Below are 22,578 nucleotides of genomic sequence, written 5' to 3'. Positions count from 1 at the left end.
TAAGGAGTCTGTGGCCCATTCCCTGTTCATGAGTGCTGGAATCAGTTTGAAATTGTCGTATGTAATCTATCTACATCCAGCAGTTACAACACATACTCTGAAATTGTGATTTTACCCGAGAAACCCGGCTGAGAAGCATTTGGGAATGCTACAAGGGCCCACATGAGCTGTAAGTGTTACAGATTTTTATTTTGTTTAAGTGTGTGTGTGTGTGTGTGTGTGTGTGTGTGTGTGTGTGTATGTGTGGACATGTGAGTACAGGTGCTCACTGGATTCAGAATTGGGCAACAGATTCAGACCCAACTGGAGCTGGAGTCACAGGCAACCATGAGCTGCTTCATGTCCTTTTATGTGTCACCGAGGCCACCGTCAACTACCAAAGTCTCTCTTCCTCTTTATTGAGCTTTTCATATTCAACAGCCACTGAAAGACTTAGAGTTCATAGTCTGGGAGCCTTCCACAGCGTGAATCCCATTGTCTGCTCTTCAACCCAGGAGATGCTGCCGAAAACAATCATTCAAAAGTTGTTTTAAAGTCTTTGGTGCCGGGCAGCGGTGGCACACGCCTTTAATCCCAGCACTCAGGAGGCAGAGCCTGGTGGATCTCTGAGTTCGAGGCCAGCCTCGTCTACAGAGCAAAATCCAGGACAAGCACCCAAACTACACAGAGAAACCCTGTCTTGAAAAACAAAAGAAACAAACAAACAAACAAACAAACAAACAAGTCTTTGGTTGTTGTTATAACCAGAGTCGCCACCTTCCCTACAGGGGCAGGGACAGCCCATCCACCACTTCCTTCCATTTGTTGAGCCTGGGTTATAAGGAGGGGTTCCCAGCTTACCACGACTTAGCTGCCTAGCGTGGCTTTCTCCCACACTGCTTTCTGTTTTACCTTTACTTTCTCTCTTTTTTGCTACTTCCCATTTATTCTGCTCTGTTTCTCCAACCACCGAGGTTGGAGAACTGGGGTGCTCATTTGTAGGTGTTCTACTTTCAATACTGTAGCTACGTCTTTAGCCAGCCGGTGTTTTGCAGGGCTCGCAGCCCTCCTACAAGTTTTCACATACAAGGTTCTTGTGATTGTTCAGTTCTAACTGGTTTATGTTTCCATACACTGCACATCTTTACAGAAAATGTCAATTAGAGGTTACACCAAAGAATGGTTAATGAAGTTGTGTAGAATGTAGATCCCATTGCTATGACCCTCTGTTTCCAGAGTGAGGTATACACCTAAGTAAGAGCTGGAATATTACTCAGAAGCAGTTGCATCTCCAGGAGACTGCTTCTTTCTCTTCCACCTTTTCTTGATGGGTGACTGCATCTCTGAGCAATGGGGATTTTGTTTTTCTTTGGTGTTGGGCAAGGAGCCTCATGCATGCTCAGCATGTCCTGTAACACTAAGTGATACAGTAGCCTAAAGGACAGGGCTCTGAAACCTCAGTTTCTCTTGAAAGCCTACCTTATCCTCTAATTCAACTTAGATAATGTATTTGAATGTTTAAATTTGTCAGGCACTTGTTAATTGCTTCAGAATTAAAGGGGAAGAGGACAGAGGGAGCAGGCTTCTTAAAGACCTCCAACAAATGCACAAAGAAAAGGAACATCTTTTATCTTCCTGTGGTACTGGGGACCTTGAGTACCTGTGGTACTCAGAGCCTTGTGCATGCTAGGCAAAGATGCTACCACTACTCAGTCCTAGACACCCCCTCATCTCTCCCACCAGTGCTAGGGATTGAATATAGGGCCTTTTTTTTTCTTTGCTAACCAAGAACTGTATCACTGAATCATACCTCCAGCTTTTAAAAATCTCAAGATGGGCATCTGTGGTTTGGTGTCCTAGCTCTGACCACTATGGACTTCTAAAGTACTACCACAGGGTAGACCAAAGGAAGGAACTTTAATTTTTTACACTATTATTGGACAGGAGATAGAGCCAGAAAGAGAATGTATGGTAAGAAACATAATGTCCTTTATGTCTTTGGCAAATAGGCACACTGTGTATATGACACAGGGACACAAGGGAATAATACACAAAAAGGCAAGCAAACATCCTGGGTACTGAGTGTTTTGTGTGCAAAGCCCTGCACATTTTGGTATCTAGGTAACCAACTTTTCCAACTTGACAGTTTTGTCTTCTAAGCAGAGGCATTATTTTCAGAACAACCTGGCTGGAATTCATCTGCTTGGCTTCCCAGGGAATAACTGGTCTCACCCACGAGTTGGAGGCATCTCATCTAGTGTTGCCTCTGAACAGTGCCCTTGGGAAGCACCTTGGGTTAAATGTCAGAGGGAACCCATATCAATAAGATCAATTTCAGGTGTACATCTATCAGAGTTTTAACAAACACATAGCTAATTACCAAAGAGTTTGGAGCCAATGAATGTCTCTAACATTTTCTTTTCTTTTCTTTTTAACCCCAACTCCCAAATAGATGCTCACCCAACTTCAGAAGTGTTTGTGGAAGAAATGATGTCCCAACAAGGGATGACAGTTTAGATGCTCCTACATGTAGGACCCTGCATAGAGATTCCTGTGGGCAAACCCTAGGCATTTGCCCACACCTCCCTACCTCTTTCATGATCTTGATGGCTTCCACACGGTGCTGGGGTGGGGGATACAGGAGCACTCGGTGATAGAGGGACTGGAGCACGGGCTTCATGGAATCCACTGACCCCACTAAGCGGACGAGCTCAGCTGCAAGGTAATAGATGGTGCGGGCCACAGGTCCACTGAGGGTAGGCGCAGTACAAGAGCAACCCGAGCCTCGGCCGTGGTCAGACACACCAGGAGAGGCAGAGTCAGACTCCATGTTGGTGCCGGTGCTGCTGCTGTGAGCAGAAGTGATGGTTTTGTCGTGAATGGGGTTCCCCAGGATCACAATGAGAGCAGGACAGAGGCTTTTCCTGGGAAGAGGCAGGAGGATAAATGAGCCTTACTGAAAGCCGAGTGATAAAATGTGAATGCCGCCAGGAAGAAAAATAGTTGCCACAAAAATATCCAGGAAGAGCATGGGTCCCTACTCTTCCTTCTTTTGCCTATGTTACACCCAGTATACCCAGTCTTCCTCCCTTCTCATGTGAATATTAGCTAGATAAAGCGTCAAGAGAAGCATTCAAGGACCATTCGTGTGTGTGTGTGTGTGTGTGTGTGTGTGTGTGTGTGTGTGTGTGAACAAATAGGACTCAGAATGCTAAAAGACTTCCTCATCAAGTTTCATTTTACCATGGATAACAGAGTCGTTTCTCATTTAGGGTGTTAGTTTCAAGTCCCATACTGACATCCATCACTCAGCTTCCCCCCTGTCAGTAAAATGGGATCTAGGGCCTACTGATTGGCTGCCTGCGGGGCCTTCACTTCCTGGAATCTCGGGCATGAGTAGGCAATTAGCATAAGTTCAGGGTTAGAATTTCTTGCTCCACGCATATTCCTGATACATATTTTTAGAACAAACTGGGAACCCAGAAGTCACTTGGTCTGGCCTCTTATGATCCCACTGATGTAAATGGCCTGAGAGGGCTGCTGGAAGCATATTTGCTATATTAACCACTAGTTTCTCTTTGGAACTGGGACTGATGTACATAAATAAAGCCATTCTCCTACCTGGAGGACACACACACATAGATGAAACTATCTCTAGGTCATGGGTACTGTGGAATGGTATTGAGACACAGCTACAGCAGTCCTTGGCTGGGATGGGGGCATCAGGAGTTTATGCTCACCAGATGAGGTCAGTGAAGCCCCTGTGCAGGTACATGGAGGAGGAGGAGCTGCTGAGCATGGAGAGAATGCATTCCAGGTACAGAAGCTGCAGCTGCTGGCTGTCACTGTGGAAGCACAAAAGTGACACACAAAGACAAGCAAAACACAAGGCAAAATGAGAGAGGTGGGATTGGAGCTGACCCAGGAAATCTTCAGGCATCACCCAAGGGGATGTGCGGTCGGGGTTGTAGGTAGCGCTCTGTCTCTCAGACTGAAGTCCTAACCCCCAGCAGCTGAGCAGGTGGTCTTCTCTGGAGCAAAGTTAAAGGGACTGCATCAGCATGGGCCCTAATCCAATATAAAAGGTGTCCCCAGGAAGAAAACCTGTGGACACTGAGGCACACAGAGAGAGAAGGCTGTAGGAAGAGACGGCTCTCCACAAGGCAAGTGGGGAGGTGGAGGTGTGCACTGGTCCTCTCACAGTGCTCAGGAGGAACTACCCTGATCTCGACATGTCAGCCTCCAGAATAGTTAGGAGATAACAGCTCCTCTGTGCAAGGCACCCAGCCTTTGGTTCCCCGTTGTGACAGCCCTAATGAAGTGAGAGAGTTAGGCTGATTTGGGGAAATGAGTAAGCTTTGGAGAAAGGTCTCTGAGTTTTTGTAAGACAACTGAGCGTGACACAGAATGACCTTATTTTATGCCCCTCACACACAGCTTGTCGTATCTGCATCTTATATCATTATAGTACATTTTCTACAGTCAGTGTACAAATGGTGAGTGACATGTTAGCCAAACTCTGTATATGCCAGAAAAGCTAATTATCACTGATGCCTTCATTTTCTAAGAAACCATTTATACCACCTTTTCTTTTCCTAGCTCTCCTGCACCATAGCTTGCTGTTTTCCTTTGTGCTGGGGCTTAAAGCCAGGGCCTCACACATGCTCAGTAAGTACTTCAATACTGGCATGCCCCCTCCAGACCGCCATGTTATCTCATTAGCTAACACTTAGCTGATTCATCATCCACATTTCTTCTGTATTTATTAAGAAAACATGTTTTAAAAATTTTAATTTATGCGCAGGGCTATTTTGTTTGCATGTATGTCTGTGTACTATGTGGGTACATGGTGCTCTTGGAGGCTGGAGGATAGTGTTGGGTCCCCCCTGGAACTGGAGTTACAGACAGTTGTTAGCCACCTTGTGGGTGCTGGGAACTGAACCCAGGTCCTCTGGATGAGCAGCTAGAGCTCCTAACTGTTATGCCATCTCTCCAGCCCTCAGATATATTTATTTAGGGGTAGTCATCATTATGGGCTGTCTTGATAAGCTAGTAACGAGACAACTCTGAAGGAAACATTCTTGTGTCTCCCCTCTCAGTGTCACCAAAGGATATTAAAGTTCTAGTATGTCGTGAGACTCATTTTAAATAAATGCCAGGGAAGAAGGCCAGTGTTCTCAACAATTAGGTGGTTCCCTACAGGAGGAGGGGGAAAGGGAGGGCCAGGCTGTAAGAGCAAACTGGAAGGCTTAGAAGCCAGGAAGAGGGGAAAAGGAATCTGCCCATCTGTCCTAGAGGCCGGAAGTCCACACTCCCGCCAAACTCACAAAGATCATGTCACTGCAAGACAAGCAGAGTGAGGCCGAGGTTGGGGATGGTTCTATGATAATGCCCAAACCAACTTCAGACTCTAAAACTGGCTGGCTGGAGGCCAAGCCCTGTGAATTTAAAAGTGTCATTATATTTTAAAGGGGCTATGAAGCCAACTTTTAAAAAAGCCCATCCGGAGACACACTATATGGCCTTTTACAGAAAAAGTTCACCCACCCACAGTCTAAAAGTTCTTTGCCCTGCACACTACAAGGTTACTGTCAGCACATTGAAAAGAGAATGCTGCTCCCATTTGTATACACGCTCTGAGGATGAGAGAGAGGGATAAAAGATGAGTTGCCACAGAAGTTATTACCATTTGACAGAAGGACAATAATGATTACAACTTGATTAGAAGAATCAGAAGGACAAGAAATATTAACCCTTTGCAGGCCAAGAAAAGACTTCACATTTTCCCCGGGTGGTGCTGGCGCACGCCTTTAATCCCAGCACTCGGGAGGCAGAGGCAAGCGGATCTCTGTGAGTTCGAGGCCAGCCTGGGCTACAGAGCGAGATCCAGGAAAGGCGCAAAGCTACAGAGAAACCTTGTCTTGAAAAACCAACAACAGTAACAACAAAAATAAGACTTCACATTTCTAGCTCCTCTCCCTCCTACACGGTTCCTCAGCCTTTTACTGCTCGGAAACTAGCCCACTCTTCACTGTGGGATGAGATAGAGAGGCGCATAGCTCAAGCACTGATGTCAAGAGCTGTAAATGAAGCACTCGATGTAGGTTTCTACGGTACTGCATAGGAGAAGCCCCCTTCAGAAAGGCCCAGGGGGAGTGTGATAGGAAATGCTGCCTTTGCACAGCCCAGAAGTTCAAGCAGGTATCCGTGGCATCGTGGAGTTGTGCAAGAGAGTGTGCACAAATGCAGGGCAGAGAGAGGAGGAAGAGGTTTGGCCTGGGGGGTTTTCATTAGGTGAAGCAGAGGATGTGAGGATCATGTTTGCAAGGGTGGGGCTAGAAGCCAGGCGCAAAGGGGCATGTCTGTAATCCCAGCACTTTCGGAGTTGAGGCAGGAGGTCAAGGTCATTTGTAGCTGTTTATAAGGATCGGGGACCAGTCTGGGCTACATGAGATTTGTTCTGAAAAAAATAAAAGGGTGGGGATTAGAGAGATGGAGACACCAGAAAAGGATGGGCCCTATACACTATGCTAAGATGTCTGGAGTTCTGCCCATGCAAACATTTTGCTTAAATAGACTGGAGAGGTTGTAATTGGCCCTACTGCCAATTACAAGCTTCATTGAAAACTCAGTTCTGAAAAGATCACTGTGTCTCGGGTTAATTTTTCTGATGACGAACTGGGGTCATTTTTAAGATTCAATGTCCCAGTGCAAAAATGTCTTTCACAAACTGTCTAGCATTGCAAAACTAAAGACAGAAAGTGAAGGCTTTCTGTTTCCGAAGCCATCGGGGAATAAGTCTAGGAGGGAGATGATGAGCAGTCGGGGTTGTCGTGAATGTTTGCAAAGGCGGCTGAGGAACACTGTAGGCCCCAGACATCCGCCTCACGGACAGGAACAGATAGCCAAGGAAAACTAGCCCTGGAGTCTCCTTGGAGATGGTGCAACAGCTTAAATGTGGGCTGCAGCAGTCTGGAAAGCAGGTGTTTATGGTCTTGCATGGGTCATGCTAGGAAATGGAGCCACTGAAAATCTCAGCACCTTCCACGCATATGCCTCGAAAGTGCAAGCCTTTCAGAACCTAGCTACCTTTTCCAATATACACAGGGGGTGGGGTGGGGGGATGGGGGAGACCACATACTTAGGAGGGCTGGGAGCTCCTTCTCCTCTCCGTCTTTTGTTAGAGCATTTCATAACTGGCAGATTATCGGCTGGTTGTCTCTTTGCCTGCTCATCGCTAAGATCTTCCCAGGTATACAGCCAAGCAGAACAATTCTCTGCAGTGGACAGCTTAGCCATACAGCTGAGCGGCCGCCCAGCCAGGGAGGTTACCTCCTGGGAAGATAATCAGCAGAACTTTCAGCATCTCATAGGAGTTGTCACTGGGTGGGTTTTTTTTTTTTTTTTCCTCCAAATGTTTGCTCCCCTTTGGTCCAGATTTGAATTTAATTAGAACAACAAGAGTAGGAAGCGAGCAATTTATGTAAGAGCTGCAGTACAATTAGTACAACTGATATGGCCGCTCTGGCTGGCCTTATGGACTCCCAGCCTTCTTTGGGACAGATTCCTGTCTGACATTCTTTGGAGCAGGAGACTGGGACAGAGTGGCAGATGACAGACAGAGAAGGAACCTCGTGCCACTCTAAGCCCAATTATTCTCTGGAAAATTCTTGAGCTGAGAGAGAGCATGTAGCTCAGCTTGTCTAATATAGAACGCTATTAATAGCACATCTCCAAGGCCTGTGGGTGAGATGTACTGAGTACCTCAATATATTTCAGAGTTCTCCGGAGAGACGGAGTATATCACCAACACATGTCTCTATGAGACTGAGCCCTGGGAGGTACCTGGGATCCCATTTTGAAAATGATTGTTAGGACAAAGACTGCCCATTGGAATTTCAGAGAAAAAACGAGCTACTTAAAAGACAGACAAAAACGTCAGGTTTAGCTAATAGAAAAGAAGGAATTGAGGGAGTACAATCAGAAGAGGGTACACAAACATGAACGCTTAAGAAAGGGAAGAACACTACAGTGCCAACAGAGAAGTATGGGTGCCTCCACTACTCTAAGCATGCAGTGCCCCAGCTTCTTTAGCAAACCCACCCCTTCCCCTTAGGGTACTAAAATTATTGGCAGAGACCATAAGCAATCAAATTCCAGTGGCAGGATTATGATCAGGGGCAGTGCATCAAAATCCCAAGACTGCACATCCTACCAAAACCATGAAGCAGAGTGCCAGGCTGCCTAACGCTGTCTAGGACTCAAGAGAAAAATGTGTTCTAGGACATAGGAATTGCTTTCCCATTTAAAGTCTCTCCTCAGATCATGGAGTTAAGAAATGTCATCAATGGCTAATGGGCACTTCTGCCATTTGGTTTTGTAGATTTGTGTTTGGCACTTTCTTTAAAAAAACTACAGACCAATTTTTGTCATTAAAAATGTCAATGTTCCCAGCTCCATCATAAAGTAGAATTAGTGTCAGCAATTCCCAGAGCACACACACCAGTTTAGAACCAGAACATATCAAATATCTACTATACATCAGTCACAGTACAGCTTATAAGACTCCACACATAGTACTACTTCCTTAAAGCTATCAAAAACAAATGCCTGTAATACTTATACATCAGGAGAAAAACCTAGATGTACTGGATAAGCTAGATTATACGATCTCCTTCCAGGTCTTTGTGGCTCATCTAGGAGCCACCAGAATACAGAAAATCATACATTTAGGGTCAGGCATTTATAGGACCCAACTGAAGATTTTTTTCTTCTATCAATGAACAGCATACAGTTTACCTCTACTGTTTATAGACTTTCAGGCTCATTCTGACTTATCCTGATGGCTATATTTGAATTATAAATCACCATGATTACAAACAGACTTCTGTACAATTTAAAAACTCTGGGTTTGATTTTTCCCTTAGGAAGCTGTTAAAAAGTTTCACTTATTTCTTTCCAGTAGTGACCACAATCGTTCTATGTTTTTCAAAGTTTTGGTGTCCTTTGCTGTACCTGCTCAGTGTCAAGGTTTAGAGAGGGTGGGTGGAGAAGATGCATCTTTGATAGTGGCAGCTCCCTCGATGCTACCGGCCAGATGAGCCTTTCTGATGAACATCAATATTGCCAACAGATGTTAAGAACAGATGAGACCTCTGCACGACTGTGATCAAGCAAGCTGGAGGCACATGGACAACCACTCTTGAGCCATGGTTAAGGGAAGCACAGAGGGTGTATCCATGAAGGCGATCAAATCCCCTTCCGTGAGAGGTGTCTACTTCTTTCTCTACTGACAACTCAGCCACCAAATGTTTCTTTCACAGACTACATAGAAATTAAGATGTCTGATGCAGCCAGGTGGTGGTGGCACATGCCTTTAATCCAGCACTTGGAAGGCAGAGCCAGGTGGATCTCTGTGAGTTCCAGGACAGCCTGGGCTACCAAGTGAGTTGCAGGAAAAGGTGCAAAGCTACACAGAGAAACCCTGTCTCAAAAAACCAAACCAAACCAAACCAAACAAAAAAAGATGTCTGATGCTAGAACTGACCATACATCCTGACAATACTCGATCTTTGAACATAACTCTTATTTCACTGCAAAATCACCTAACTCAAACTAAAATTATGGTCTTTCCTAATCCACTTTTACTGGGCACTCATTAGCTTCCCAAGGAGTGTGTGCTTACTGTAACAAGTTAGGAAGTCTAATTTTGTTAGCCTGAGGTGTTCCTGGTGGTCTTAATGGGTGGGCATCAGCTGACTTTTAAGGAGGTTTTCACATTTGTTTCTACAGTAACACTGAAATATTTTATATGACATATAATATTATTTTACCTGATATATAATATATATAATATTAATTATTGTCTAGAAAGTATAAACTTAGCATGCTTGTACTCTCTACCAAAAGTCAAAAGCTAAGGACCAGAATAGAGAGTGTTAGAAAAAAGCCTACATAATTCAGCCTTGTCATCATCAGAGCACAAAAGTCCAGCCAGGTCCCATGAGGAAGGTCATTGGCAGTCAGTCACACAGCAGAGTCATGCCCAAGTCAGGACCTACTCTTTTTTTTTTTTTTTTTTTTTGAGACAGGGTTTCTCTGTAGCTTTGGTGCCTGTCCTGGAACTTATTCTGTAGCCCAGGCTGGGCTCGAACTCACAGAGACCCGCCTGCCTCTGCTTCTGGAGTGTTAGGACTAAAGGCGTGCACCACCACTGCCCAGCAGTCAGGACCTACTCTTCAAAACTAACAACTGTTCGGTAGCAGCCAGGATGGAAGGGGACTTACTTTATGGAGGCTTGTAGCTTCTCACACAGGACAGCCAGGACAGAGACAACATCATCACAAAGGGCCTCTACTGTTAAGCCTACAAAACAGAGGAGGTGCAAGCATTAGACACTGGTGGGCATTGGAAGCACCTTCAACACCCTTCCCATCCTGTGCTTTCGATGGGTTTTGATGACTTTTAGATATGAGGTCTCTTTTAGGGTACCAGAAGCATCACAGAAAAGAGGAAAATGGAACCATCATAGGAAAGAGGAGAATGGAACAGAGCCACTCCCTTTTGATGTAAAACCAACAAAAGACAACCCAGGGAGAAAATAAAAGATTCTTTCTCATTATAAGATTTCTTCTACAGTCAATGCAAAGCTGTGTGGGTGAATTAAAAAAAAAACATAATTAGAAAACAATCACATTACATGCCACTCAGGTTTCTATGACTCCCTACTCAATTCTGATTTTAGCAATTAAACCTGGATCAAAACAAGAAAGACAGACAAGAAGGGAGGGGAGGGAGAGAACAAACAGCTTCCAAATGGGAGGGATGTCAAGTGCTAATCTCCCTCACACAGTTGGCACAGGAGACTGTAGGAACAGAAGGAAAATGGCAGCTGGCTAGATAATACTTAGCAAGGCGAAGCCAGGCAGAGCGTGGACCATCTTTACACCCTCAGTTCAGTGCACCAAGTAGGTATTCTTACACACCAACCATTTAAAAAGGTCTAGTAAAAACTAAACTCAATACCTTGACTGCCGAATTCCTGCGGGGCATCTGGGTTTTCAATGATCTAGTGAGGGAGACACAGAGAGACAATTAGGAACGTCAGACAAGAAAAGTCCTGATTCTTAGACAATGCAGAGTTCTAGGAAACCAGATGGCATCCTGAGGACTCTGGGTTCAGATGTCATACCCAAGCACACTAGAAGCATTTCACTGCTCATGACCCTGAAGAGAAAGACTTGTGAGTGTGTCAGTTCCAAAATAAACTATTCAAGCGTTCAAACACTTTTTTGGAATTTTAAGTCCCATGGTATACTTTCATTGCTGGGCTAGAACTTGGGCAATGTCTACCTGAAGAGGTGAGTTAATCTTCGTACAGACAATAACTCATCGCAAGGTGACAGGACACACTATTCTTGGTCCTAACAGACCTAGACACAGCCGTAAGAAGAATCATCCTTGCTGTACTTGGGGATACAGGTTCAAAGTTGAACATAGCTCAAAGTCCCACCTTCTTGTTTAATGGGGGAGCATATTAACTTGTGACTGTCAAACAGCCTGGCTTGGTGGTCTCTAGGTAGATCCAGAACTATTAGAGCAGAGACACCACCTAGGAAAAACAGAAAGTGAAAGGCTTACGGGTAAGATGGCTCATGTTTTCATGGTAAGCTTAACTCAGTGAATGCGGAGCTGAGAATGGGAAGGAGGTGACTCAGTCTTCCTACTTCTCCACAGCAGGGTTTGTTTGATAAGAAGGGCATTTTCATGCCAATTAGCTATCTGGCATATAAATCATGCCACAGTGCTGCATTTTAAAGACTCACTATAGGCACCTATGTCTACTGCTCTGTATTCAAAATCTGCAAATCCAGCTGCTTCCCCCAGCAAATTTGGTGAGATGTTACAATGGTGTCTCCAAGACATTTTCTAAGAGAATGCAACTGAATGACATTTCAAGGTAGAGATATATGGGTAGCCCAGCCACCAGATATTTATACGTGGCAATTTCACTTTGAAAAATCAGCAGCTTTGTAAGTCAGCAATGGATTTGGTCGTCTAAGTAATTCAATAATAAAGTGAGATGATAACTCAGCATCCATAAGGATACAAAATCAGAACTGCAATCTGGCCTGGGGGAGGGGAGGAGTGAGGGGCTGCAGACATTTTGTGGAAGGTGGACTTTATGTTAATACCTTTGCATTCCACAGTATTCATTGTCTTTCTGCGTATCCAGGTATCCCTAATTCTGAGTTGGCCCAGGATGTCTTTCCTGGGAGGAGTCAAGCTATAGAATATACACATTCTTCCCAGTTGTCCCTGAGTGTCCCCCCTCCCGCCTCCCCTCCACCACCGCAAGCTGCGCAACTTACTTAGAGCGAACATTATTATTCTGATAGACACTCCCCTTTAATCGCTTTTGAAAAAGTATCTAATTTTTAGGTGGAAAAACTGACAGTTCCCTCTGCTAGACATTGCAAATGCTTCAAAGGTTACCATCCTGAGAATTTTGTTTAGGTAAGAATGAGAAAGAGGCCGGGCAGTGGTGGTGCATGCCTGTAATCCCAGCACTCGGGAGGTAGAGGCAGGTGGATCTCTGTGAGTTCGAGGCCAGCCTGGTCTACAAAGCTGTTCCAGGACAGCCTCCAAAGCTACAGAGAAACCCTGTCTGGAAAAAACAAAACAAAACAAAACAACAACAACAACCAAAAAAACCCCAAAAAGAATGAAAAGAGAATTTCATTTAGACAGGCAATCCATCTCCAAAGGACTGCCTGAGTCATACAAAGGAAGTCCATGGGGAACAGCAATTTTCCACATGATCCACATGATTTTGGATTGTGCCTTTGATTGGGGTGAGTCTAGACAGTCAGCGATGAGCAGGACCAGTAGGCTGACTGGTCACATAAAAGACAGTATAGAGACATATAGCATCTGCAGTGTACAACCAGACCTCCTCAGCTGTCCCTGCTACCATTCTGAGGGAAACCTAAGCACTAGGAGGCTGAGGCACATGACTTACCACCTAACATAGTTATGTACCATTTAATGATAGGGACATGCTCTGAGAATGTCACTGCTAAATGATTTTTGCCACTGTGTGACATCAATTATATGCATAAAACCCAAAATGACTTAGCCTACTATACTGCTGGGCTATATAGCATGTTCTATCACAGGTACAGTTGATCTTTGCCCCAAACATTATTATGACTGTCCTCTAGTTACAGTTCCAAAAATAAAATGAAATGAACATAATTGGGAGTACTTTAAAATATTGCATTTAAATCTTAGATATTACTAATAGTAGACTATTCAATTGTGTTATGAGTTAGCAAGGACAAAATATGATATTATTTTAGAAATTTTAGCATCTGAAATTCCTTGTCTCCTAATATGTTTTCCATTTATAGATTCTTTTGAGCCAACATTCCTATACCCATCATATCCAAAATCATAGGATAAATGAGATCACTTCCAACAAGGTGCCATCTAAAGTAACTGATATCTTAGTTTATCAAAAATTTGGGTTTGGGGTATAGCAAATACAAAAGGAAAAAATAATCAGTATTTGTTTTTCCAAATTATTGCTGCTTGCCTGTACTGGCTGCCAGAGCACATGTGGATGGAGAATGTGGCCTGGGAGTCAGAGGCCAGCGCTTCACTTTGCTTCCTTCAAGGATAGCTCATTAACTTTATAGCTCAATTATCTCTTTCCAGGCTTTCACATCTCATCTATAAAATAAGGAATGCAGAAAGGCGACTTGACTATCTGTAGGTTTCCTTCCAGCCCATAGTTTCCTCAAAAATTAGAAAACAATTGAAGTAAAAAAAAGAGAGAAATATTTGAATTGAATAGCTAAAAGCCCATCTCTATCTGCGGATATCTCCAACCCCAACTGAGACTGCCTGCCCTGAACAATAACGAGCTTCATCGAAGTGAGTACTTTGTTGGCTTTTATGGGAATTTTAACGAGTTATCATTACAGAGGCTGATTTTAAAGTCGGAGCAAAGCTGTGTCTCTTATTAACATTACTAAAGGAAAACACACACACAAAGGTGAGTTTCCATTCCCCCGGAGGCTCTCACGTTAGACAGTCTGTGCAGGTTTAGAGCAGAAAGCTCTCGTGGGCTTTGAGGTCACCAGATACTTAGCTTTATACTGCAGGTGGGGGGGGACATCCTGCAGTCACTTTAGGTCATCCAGGAAATTGCATCCAAGCTCATAGGATGCAGTGAACTGCTACTTCCCCCCTTCATTTTAGCAGTTAACTACCATAATATGTTTTAAAGTTTTAAAAATTGTTTCATGTGTATGGGTGCTTTGCCTGCATGTATATCTGTGTACCACATGTGTGCCTGGTACCTAAGGAGGCCAGAAGAAGCCATTGATTGGATCCCCTGGAACTGGAGTTACAGACAGTTGTGAGCTGCCATGTGAGTGCTCAGAATTGAACCCAGGTCCTCTGGGAGAGCAGCCAGTGTTCCTAACTGCTGAGCTATCTCTCTAGTCACCTATATAATATTTTTAACAAAAAATATTTAATGGGAAAAGTTCTTAAAAACTGTAAAAACTTAAAGCAATGATCAAAATTTTATTGTGGTTTATTACAAAAAAAAAACATGAGGAAGAGCGCGTCATATTTTGGGGGCAAAATAGGCAAATTTCTATATAGCTAAATTTACATAAATAAACGTCCCAGTAAAAAGTACTACCCAGTGTTTTCAGTGGACAGTAGCCATGGCAGCACAGGCCCAGGGCCTGGGACATATAACATGCAGTAACATAGTGTCATCACCAAACCTGCGCTAGACACGCGACCCGATGAGCTCACCGTGTTCTCCTGCCTCTGTCGTAACTGTAAAGTCAGGTCGCTCAACATCTGACTGAGGGTGGCGCGCACGGCCGTGTTGATGCTGCGCTGGTGACAGCAGCATGTGTAGGTCTCGATGCACACCTGGTGAGGGGACAGGAGTAATGAATGCAGGCTCACCAGACAGCCCACTATCACAGACGGTCCTCGGCATTCTGCAGAGAGAATGCCAGCTTTTTACATTTTTCAAACAAGCTCTCGCTTCCTTGTACCTGAGACTGGCCTAGAACTCAGGGTCCTCGTGCCCTGGCTTCCAAATCCTTCTGAAAGGGCAAGTCAGCTCGACTCTAAACTATTTATTAATAAAACATAACTAGCCATATTAAAGACCTCTGGAAATTTGTAGCATTCACAGAACCCTTTCCCTGACCGTTACCAGGCTTATAATCTCATGTTTCTGAGTTTCACAGGGGAATACACATCTATGAGGGTTTGGTGACCCCAACAATTCTAGCAGAAGCTCAGATGACCGGAGAAAACGCCGTTTATTTCACGAGAGTGCTGGATATGGGAAATCTCGGTGCTATAATGGGTTTGAGTGTGTGTTAACTGTTATTGAGTCCTCCAAACAATCACAAAGATAGAATGACTTGTGGGAAGAGGTGTTTCCTAGCCACCGAGCAGCCCCTGACTCAGGGGTACTGTGATCCAACTCAGAAGATTGGGAGGGAAGCCACAGGCTTGGGCTTCCCTACTTGCAGGGAGCACTGTCATGGGTATCCTCTAAGGAAATGCTGTAAACCCTGCTCACAGAGTTCTTCCACACACAGTGCCTTCTACTGAGATGGGGGGCTCCGTATACACGGCAGGGGTGATCCTGTACCCATGAGGCGACACACTCAGTTGCTGTGAGAGGTCTTTCCATATGCTGTGAATATGTGTTGCTCTGATTGGTTGATAAATGAAGCTGCATTGGCCTATGGCAGGGCAGGATGGAGCCAGGCAGGAAAATCCAAGAGAGACAGTAGGAGGAGAAAGGAGAGGAAGGAGACGCCATCCTGCCGTCCAGGGAGCAGCATGTAATAGAAGCAGTTAAAGCCACAGAGCATGTGGTGATACATAGATTAATAGTTATGGGTTGAGTTAAGTTGTAAGAGCTAGCTAGCAAGAAACTTGAGCCAATAGGCCATAGAACTTGCAATTAATATTAAATTTTGGAGTGATTATTTTATAAGCAGCTGCAGGACCACAGGGCCAGTGGGACAGGAGAAACTTGTGGCTACACTCAGTCTCATAAGCCACACCGCCAACTGAGAGCCAGAGAGCCACCTGCCCTACTGTGAGGGAAAGATACACAGTGCCACTGTCCAGCCTGTTTCCTGTCCTCTGTTCTGCTGAGTGAACATGCCAGTCGACGCCTCCTTGGATCTGTGATTCTGAATCTCTAGTTAAAACTGAACAGGATTGTTGGTGGCTAGTTATGGGGAAATCCCAGATTTGGGGTGGGGGTGGGGGATCTCTTACTTGATAATGACTCTGAATGTCATGTCATTTGAAGGTTTATGGCCTCGAATTTTTGAAGCTGCAAGGATGGGCCTAGCCATGAATGCATGCTTAAAATTTGTCTACTACTTTTTTCTCTCCATAAGGCCATCTGTCCTTTAATAAAGAGGTAAACAAAAAAAACAAAAGAATTGAATAAACTGAAATTATTCTTCTAGGAACAGCTCCTCATGTGTGCTAATAAAAACAGAGGTTCACCCCAAATGGAATATTTAATTTGATGACTGATATCTGAGATGAAAGAGAACATTAGTCCTTGTTTTTGCTACTGCTCAAGGTATGAGAAGTTTCTTGTCATGTCACACTATAATAGTCTTTTTGTAAAATTAACTAAAAGCTAGTGTTTTCTTTTTATTACTCTTTTTCAGTGTTGGGTCTTATATATCCTGGGATTCCATTTACCCACAACCCTTAACTCTACAAAATAAATATTTTTAAAGTTTAATTTATACCTTACAGACTATTTAATATTTCCCAAAGGACATTTGAAACTTAATCCTGGATCTGGATATTGGACTAGATGGGTTCTTCTATAGTTGAAAAAAATAGGAATAAGTTACAAAATATTTTTTTGTACAACTATTTAGGACACGTGAATCTTAATTTTTTTTTCCTGAGATAGGTCTCATTATGTAGCCTTGCCTGGCCAAGAACTAACTACATCGACCAGGCTGGCCTGAACTCAAAGAGCTCTGCCTTGGCTCCTGAGTGCTGGTATTAAAAGTATGTGCTCATTTCATTAAATAATTATGGATTATAATAGATTTTGAGGCACAGTAATTTATATGTGCTTTAGGGTGATGTTTTAATCTCCAGAGCTTATTCTTTGGGATCTGATAAAATAACTTTACAACTCTGAAATTACTTTTAAATGAGTGTAGCATTGCACTTTGATGAAACCAATTTCTTTGTGGTCTATAATCAAGCATGCAAATGCCATTGATCTCATAACTTAATGCTTTCCTTACTTGTTTTTCAGGAAATCTTTGTGACTTTTGATGTTTAAAATAAGCTTTCACATATATTCAAAGAAGAATCTTAATCCATAAAAGCACTACATTTGACAGAGTAGCCATTTTGAAAGCTCAACCATACACTTAACATAAATTCTCCTGAACTCTGAGCCATACACACTAGCCTAACTCCTTTAAGACATGATATCAGTCCCTTGAAACCTGTGAAAGAAAGCATCCACAGAAAACCAAAATTTATATAGCACAATGTTCTAATAAATAGAGAAGAACTTTGCAAATACCAAATGATTTTTTTCCCTTCGTGTGAATGTCACACTGTTCTTAGTTGTTAATATTAAGGGAATAACATGGGCCAGGATTTATCACCAGAGGTATTTCATTAAGGGAAATGATGAATGCCTTTAACTCGGTGAAGAAAAAACTGTTACTCTTAAAGCTTATTCTGTCAAATTTGGGAATGTAATACTGAATATGACAAAGAGATATACTGTTAAATGCAAACAGTATCAACTCTTTCTGGCATCTTTATTTTTCAGCATTCAGAACAAAATGCTTCATCAGTTACTCTGAGAGGGTAATTGTTGGTGATGGTGGCTGGATATACCAATAATACACTGTCCTTATGAAATGGCAAAAAATAAAATTCTTTCTTTCTTTCTTTTTTTTTTTTTGAGACTGAGTTTCTCTGTGTAACAGCCCTGGCTGTTCTGGAACTCACTCTGTAGACCAGGCTGGCCTCCAACTCACAGAGATCCGCCTGCCTCTGCCTTCTGAGTGCTGAGATGGAAGGCGTGTACCACCACCGTCTGGCAAAAAATAGTTTCTTAAGCTTTCAGTAGTGGTAAGTTGTTAAACGAGTTAGTTAATGGAAATAGGGTTTATATTTTTAAATTTGAACACTGTATTCAACACCAGAGATTTAAAAAAAAATTCATGAAAGCTTTACTTCTTTTGCTGCAAGGCAATATTAAAATAAGCACATTTGGAAAAAGGAGCCAAGAGAATGCCATGTCCAAAGGCAGGCTGAGTTCTGCAGAGGAGCTGCGGCTTCCTCTCTTCCTTCTCCCAGAATCGTTCTACCCATCATGCTCTCTGCATCTGTCATGCAGATCTTGAAAAGCCTCAAGCCTGTACCCTGGCCAGAAGTGCAAAAGGCCAATTGAAATAGCATGTGAAAAAAACCACAGGCCTCTGATCACCAGGGAATGCATGAAGACACAGATCAGTGAGAAAAGCCACAAATGCACATTTTGATCATTTCCTGCATGTGTGAACATCCAGCTTACGCCATGTTAGACATAAGTGAGAGCAAAAACATAGATGGTTTCTCCCAAAGAAGAAAAAGAACCAGAAAATGTGAGTCTGCAGGGTAAGCACAGGAAACAGACCTTTACATCATTGGCTAAGGGCGACAAATGGCAGTCCCAGGCAAAACCCACCATGAAGTAGTACCGAGATACATAGTACTCAGGATAGTTTGGTCCAACTACGTGCAAATTTAAAAGGAGATGCTTCAAGAGAAATTTGCCTCGCTTTGTAAAGTACACATAACTTTCACTTCACTGGACATGCACACAACTTGCTTTTGCCTGTCTGAAGAGAGTTAATGGCATTGCTGCACACACACACACACACACACACACACACACACACAAATGTGTGTGATACTGAATCATTGGTTCTATGGAGAGAAGAGCTCATATATCTCCAATTGAAAAAATAAATGGTACAAATGAAAACTAAGTCAGAGTGAGGAAATAGGATCGGAGATTAAAGCTATTAGGAAGCAATGTCTTCTATACAAAGAAGACAGCAAATGCTTGTTAATCACAAGAGAACTGGAAAAGCTTTGTTTATCACTGTGAGTCTACACCGTATGAGGAATCATGGTGATGGATCAGTCATCAGGCCATTTCTTACTGTTTCTGAAAGAGGCCTCCCTCCCTAACAGGTCAATACCTGTAGTGGTGGGCATATAAAAAGAGGAACCTCATCAAATTGGTTCAAACACACACACACACACACACACACACACACACACACACAATTTCAGTTGAACTGTTCCTAGAAAGAAAGTGTGTATGTATATATTTTAATTTGGGCAATAATGCCAGACAGAGAAGTTTGCTGTATTTTCTTCTAGATCTCAGCTTTAAAGGAACAATCTTCATAAGCTTGGCATACATGGAAAACTACCTTTCTTTTTCCTCCCTCATATTTTTTGTTTTGTGTTTGGGTTTACACTGGCACATTATAATGACCTAAGACACCCTGCCTCATCAATTCCTACACCACTCCAATCAGAGCCTTCTGCTGAGCCTAGTTTTACTGAGACCCAGCCTTTCCCCTATGAACTGGCCCCAAATGAAGTGTTCTTATTATTCTCTGTGTCTTACTCAGGACTATCAAATCAGAGAGAAACAGAGATGCAAAAATCCCTTGCAGTAAACGACCAGCTCTCTCCCAGTCCATCTAGCAGTAAGCCATACATGCACAGATAAGCCAGAGGAGTCGAACCAGGCCCAATACAGAGAGGGAGGCACAGGGAAGAAGGGAAAAAGGACAGGGCTTCAGGGATGTAAAGTAACTCCTTAGAATATCTCCTCACTTTTGTGGTCTGAACTTGTTTGAGGTGGTAGGCCTGCATACTTCTAACAGCCATGGGCTCTAGGGTCACGAAAATTAAATGTATCTCTATTTCACTTCATCTGTAAAAATCACGGCTCAGTTATCTAATAAATACCTCAGGAAAGGTCCATCATTTTCTAAACTGATGGTACGTGTAAGCCATAGAGCAGGGTGATTAACATTAGCACATGCTTGCAATATAAAAACTCTAGGTTTTCTTTTGGATGGCATTGTAGGGGTGAGGGGAGCATATGGGGGGGACTGGGAGATGAACGGAATTAGGGTGCATCCTGAGAAGTTCCCAAAGAATCAATAAAGAAATTACGTTAAAAAAAAAAAAGAAAAAATTAGCAAGCTGTAGAAACTAGGGCTTTTATTAACCAGTGTTTTGGAAAAGACAGGCTCTGGGTAGAAGTAAAAAAGGGGAAATCCCTGGAAAGAAGAATGTTAGAAAACTAAGCCCAACAACAGTGGTTCTGAAACAGATTTTCCCTGAGACCAGCAAGCTTGCTATAGGGAGAAAAAAAAAAAAGACTAGAGGTTTCTAGGAATCAATAAGATCAAACTATCAAATACATATTTCTAGTCAAGGCTTTTGGATCTTGAGAAATTCAATAGAGCTATCTTCAGCAGGCTTGGTGACAGTCCTCAGATCTTTCCAATGGGACAGTGTCATTAACCATTTCCAAATCAGCCTTGGACTGCTTTTGGCTGTGACTCATCCTCTTCTTTTATGGAAGATCTTGACAATTTCTGTGCCCTCGGCCTTTCCCGATATTAAGGGAGTGGCTATCTTTGGAAAATTTAACATGTCTCCTCACCTATGCATAATGCTAAAAGAAACCTGTGGCTGAACCTTGACCCATCAGCACTGTGTGCCCATGTGAAGGACTGGTAATGACAGTTCATGAAACTGAATTGTAAATAATGGTTGCTTATTTTGTAATTGCCCCTTTAACAAATCTAGTCTTTTTTTTTTTTTTTTTTTTTTTAAATTCCTCTTGAAACACGGAAGGTACGCTTGTAAAGAACTTTTTCTGACTAGAGGTTAATTCAGCAAACTTGTGTTAGACACACAGACCAAGGTTGCTTCATATTTACATTTTGAAAGCTTAATGATCCCTTTATGGTCTCAACAGTACCTCCAGGAACTAGGCTCATTTTTCATACTTAAGTACACATCTCATTTCCTGACCAACAGGTTTCAGGGTAAGCGACATCCTGAATAATCACCAGTGTCTACCAGAGAGAGAAAGGGCAAAGAACAGCTGGATTCTTTCCCATCATCCCCAGAGGGCTTTTACGTGACTTAGGAGCTTGTTTTATTTTTCCTAAGTTGCTTCCCTAACTATTTTAAAAAGACAATGGTGAGCACTGTGTGTGGTGGACTCGACCAACACTAACAGCCATTTGTGAGGAATGTGGGTCTTGAGTCTAAGAGAGAAAGAGAGAGGAAGCTCCTTCCTGAGCATGCTCATTTACCATTAGCTTATATACATGGAGACACATAAATGTCCCAAGGGTAACAATGTCCATCTCTACAAATCCATGATAGAAAGCTGCTGCATGATGTGCTGGAACTAGCTAACTTCTGCTTCCCTTTTGACAGCCAAGAATGTTTTCTATGTCGGCTGGGCTGAAAGTGAAGCTCGGGGGTAGAATTCCATGATTTTAGAATCCAGAAAAGCATTGCTGTTTCCTGGCCTGAACATGTAACTCCTTCTGGAACAAGAAAATACTGAAAACATTCTTTTCCAGGAATGGAAGGAAAACTCTACCAGGCAGATTGACGCTCAGCTCTGAAAGGACAGTGTTTCCAGAAGCTAAGGCACATGCCAGACATTCAAGGAGCCAGGTTTTCTGCTGGCCACACTTTGGAATGTGCTGGAAGGCACATGGGACTCTAGTAGAGCACAGATGGGAAAGTAGGACCTTTCTAGTGAGTTACAGAATGCAGTTCTCAGGGCTTGTGAGTCAGACAGAATTGGATCAATAAACATTTTTATAAATCTCACACTTGGCTTCTTTAAACAGAAAATGCTTTGCAATTCTTCCTAGGGGAAAAAAAGCAGATTGAGAAAAACTGTGCCTGGGTGCAGTGGAGTGGGAGCCTGGTACTGTTGCTGTCATATGTAAAGCCTCAGGAAATCAAACCCAAGCAGGCACAGTCAGTCCTAAGACCCACGACATTAGGAGCAAGGATGGCTGGTCACCTAGTATGTTTCCCACAAAGCAATCCAGCAGAAACTCCCCCATGGTCTTCAGAGAAGTGACCAGAGAGTCCCTCTGATGGTACTCAGATCTAGTCAAGTCTATGCCCCGCCCCCACCCCCGCCCCCATCAGCGGGAAAGCAGCTGCTAGCTGCTGGTACCAATGGTAATACTCACCTCTGCAATCTTCAACACAGCACTCCCATTCAGGTCAAATGTTGGGGTGTAGGTGATGCACAGTAAAACCTAGACCCCACAAGAAACCAAGGGAGAAGGGAGAGATAGGTTAAAATACAGAAATATGTCCGTATGGTGGTTTGAAAAAAAATTGGCCCCCCCATACGTTCATATATTTGCATGCTTAGTTCCCAGTGGATGAACTGTTTGGAAGAATTAGTATGTCCTTGTT

The 22,578-nt window shown here is 43.2% G+C and overlaps 1 protein-coding gene across 1 annotated transcript in view; it reads right to left on the bottom strand.

The window, feature by feature from the left end:
- Arfgef3 (ARFGEF family member 3) overlaps positions 1-22,578 on the bottom strand; it is a 158,438-nt gene that overhangs the window by 60,695 nt on the left and 75,165 nt on the right. Inside the window, exons 5-10 of the mRNA XM_036168548.1 lie at positions 22,347-22,415; positions 14,815-14,937; positions 11,005-11,047; positions 10,266-10,344; positions 3,720-3,824; positions 2,570-2,903 (exon numbers count right to left, since the gene is read on the bottom strand). Of these exons, the coding sequence (XP_036024441.1) occupies positions 2,570-2,903; positions 3,720-3,824; positions 10,266-10,344; positions 11,005-11,047; positions 14,815-14,937; positions 22,347-22,415 (753 nt within the window). The remainder of the gene's footprint in view (positions 1-2,569; positions 2,904-3,719; positions 3,825-10,265; positions 10,345-11,004; positions 11,048-14,814; positions 14,938-22,346; positions 22,416-22,578) is intronic.

This window comes from Onychomys torridus, chromosome 19 (genome assembly GCF_903995425.1).
Source record: "Onychomys torridus chromosome 19, mOncTor1.1, whole genome shotgun sequence".
Taxonomy (NCBI): domain Eukaryota; kingdom Metazoa; phylum Chordata; class Mammalia; order Rodentia; family Cricetidae; genus Onychomys; species Onychomys torridus.
Note: the sequence above shows the minus strand (reverse complement) of the source record. Positions and strands in the feature narration are given on the sequence as shown.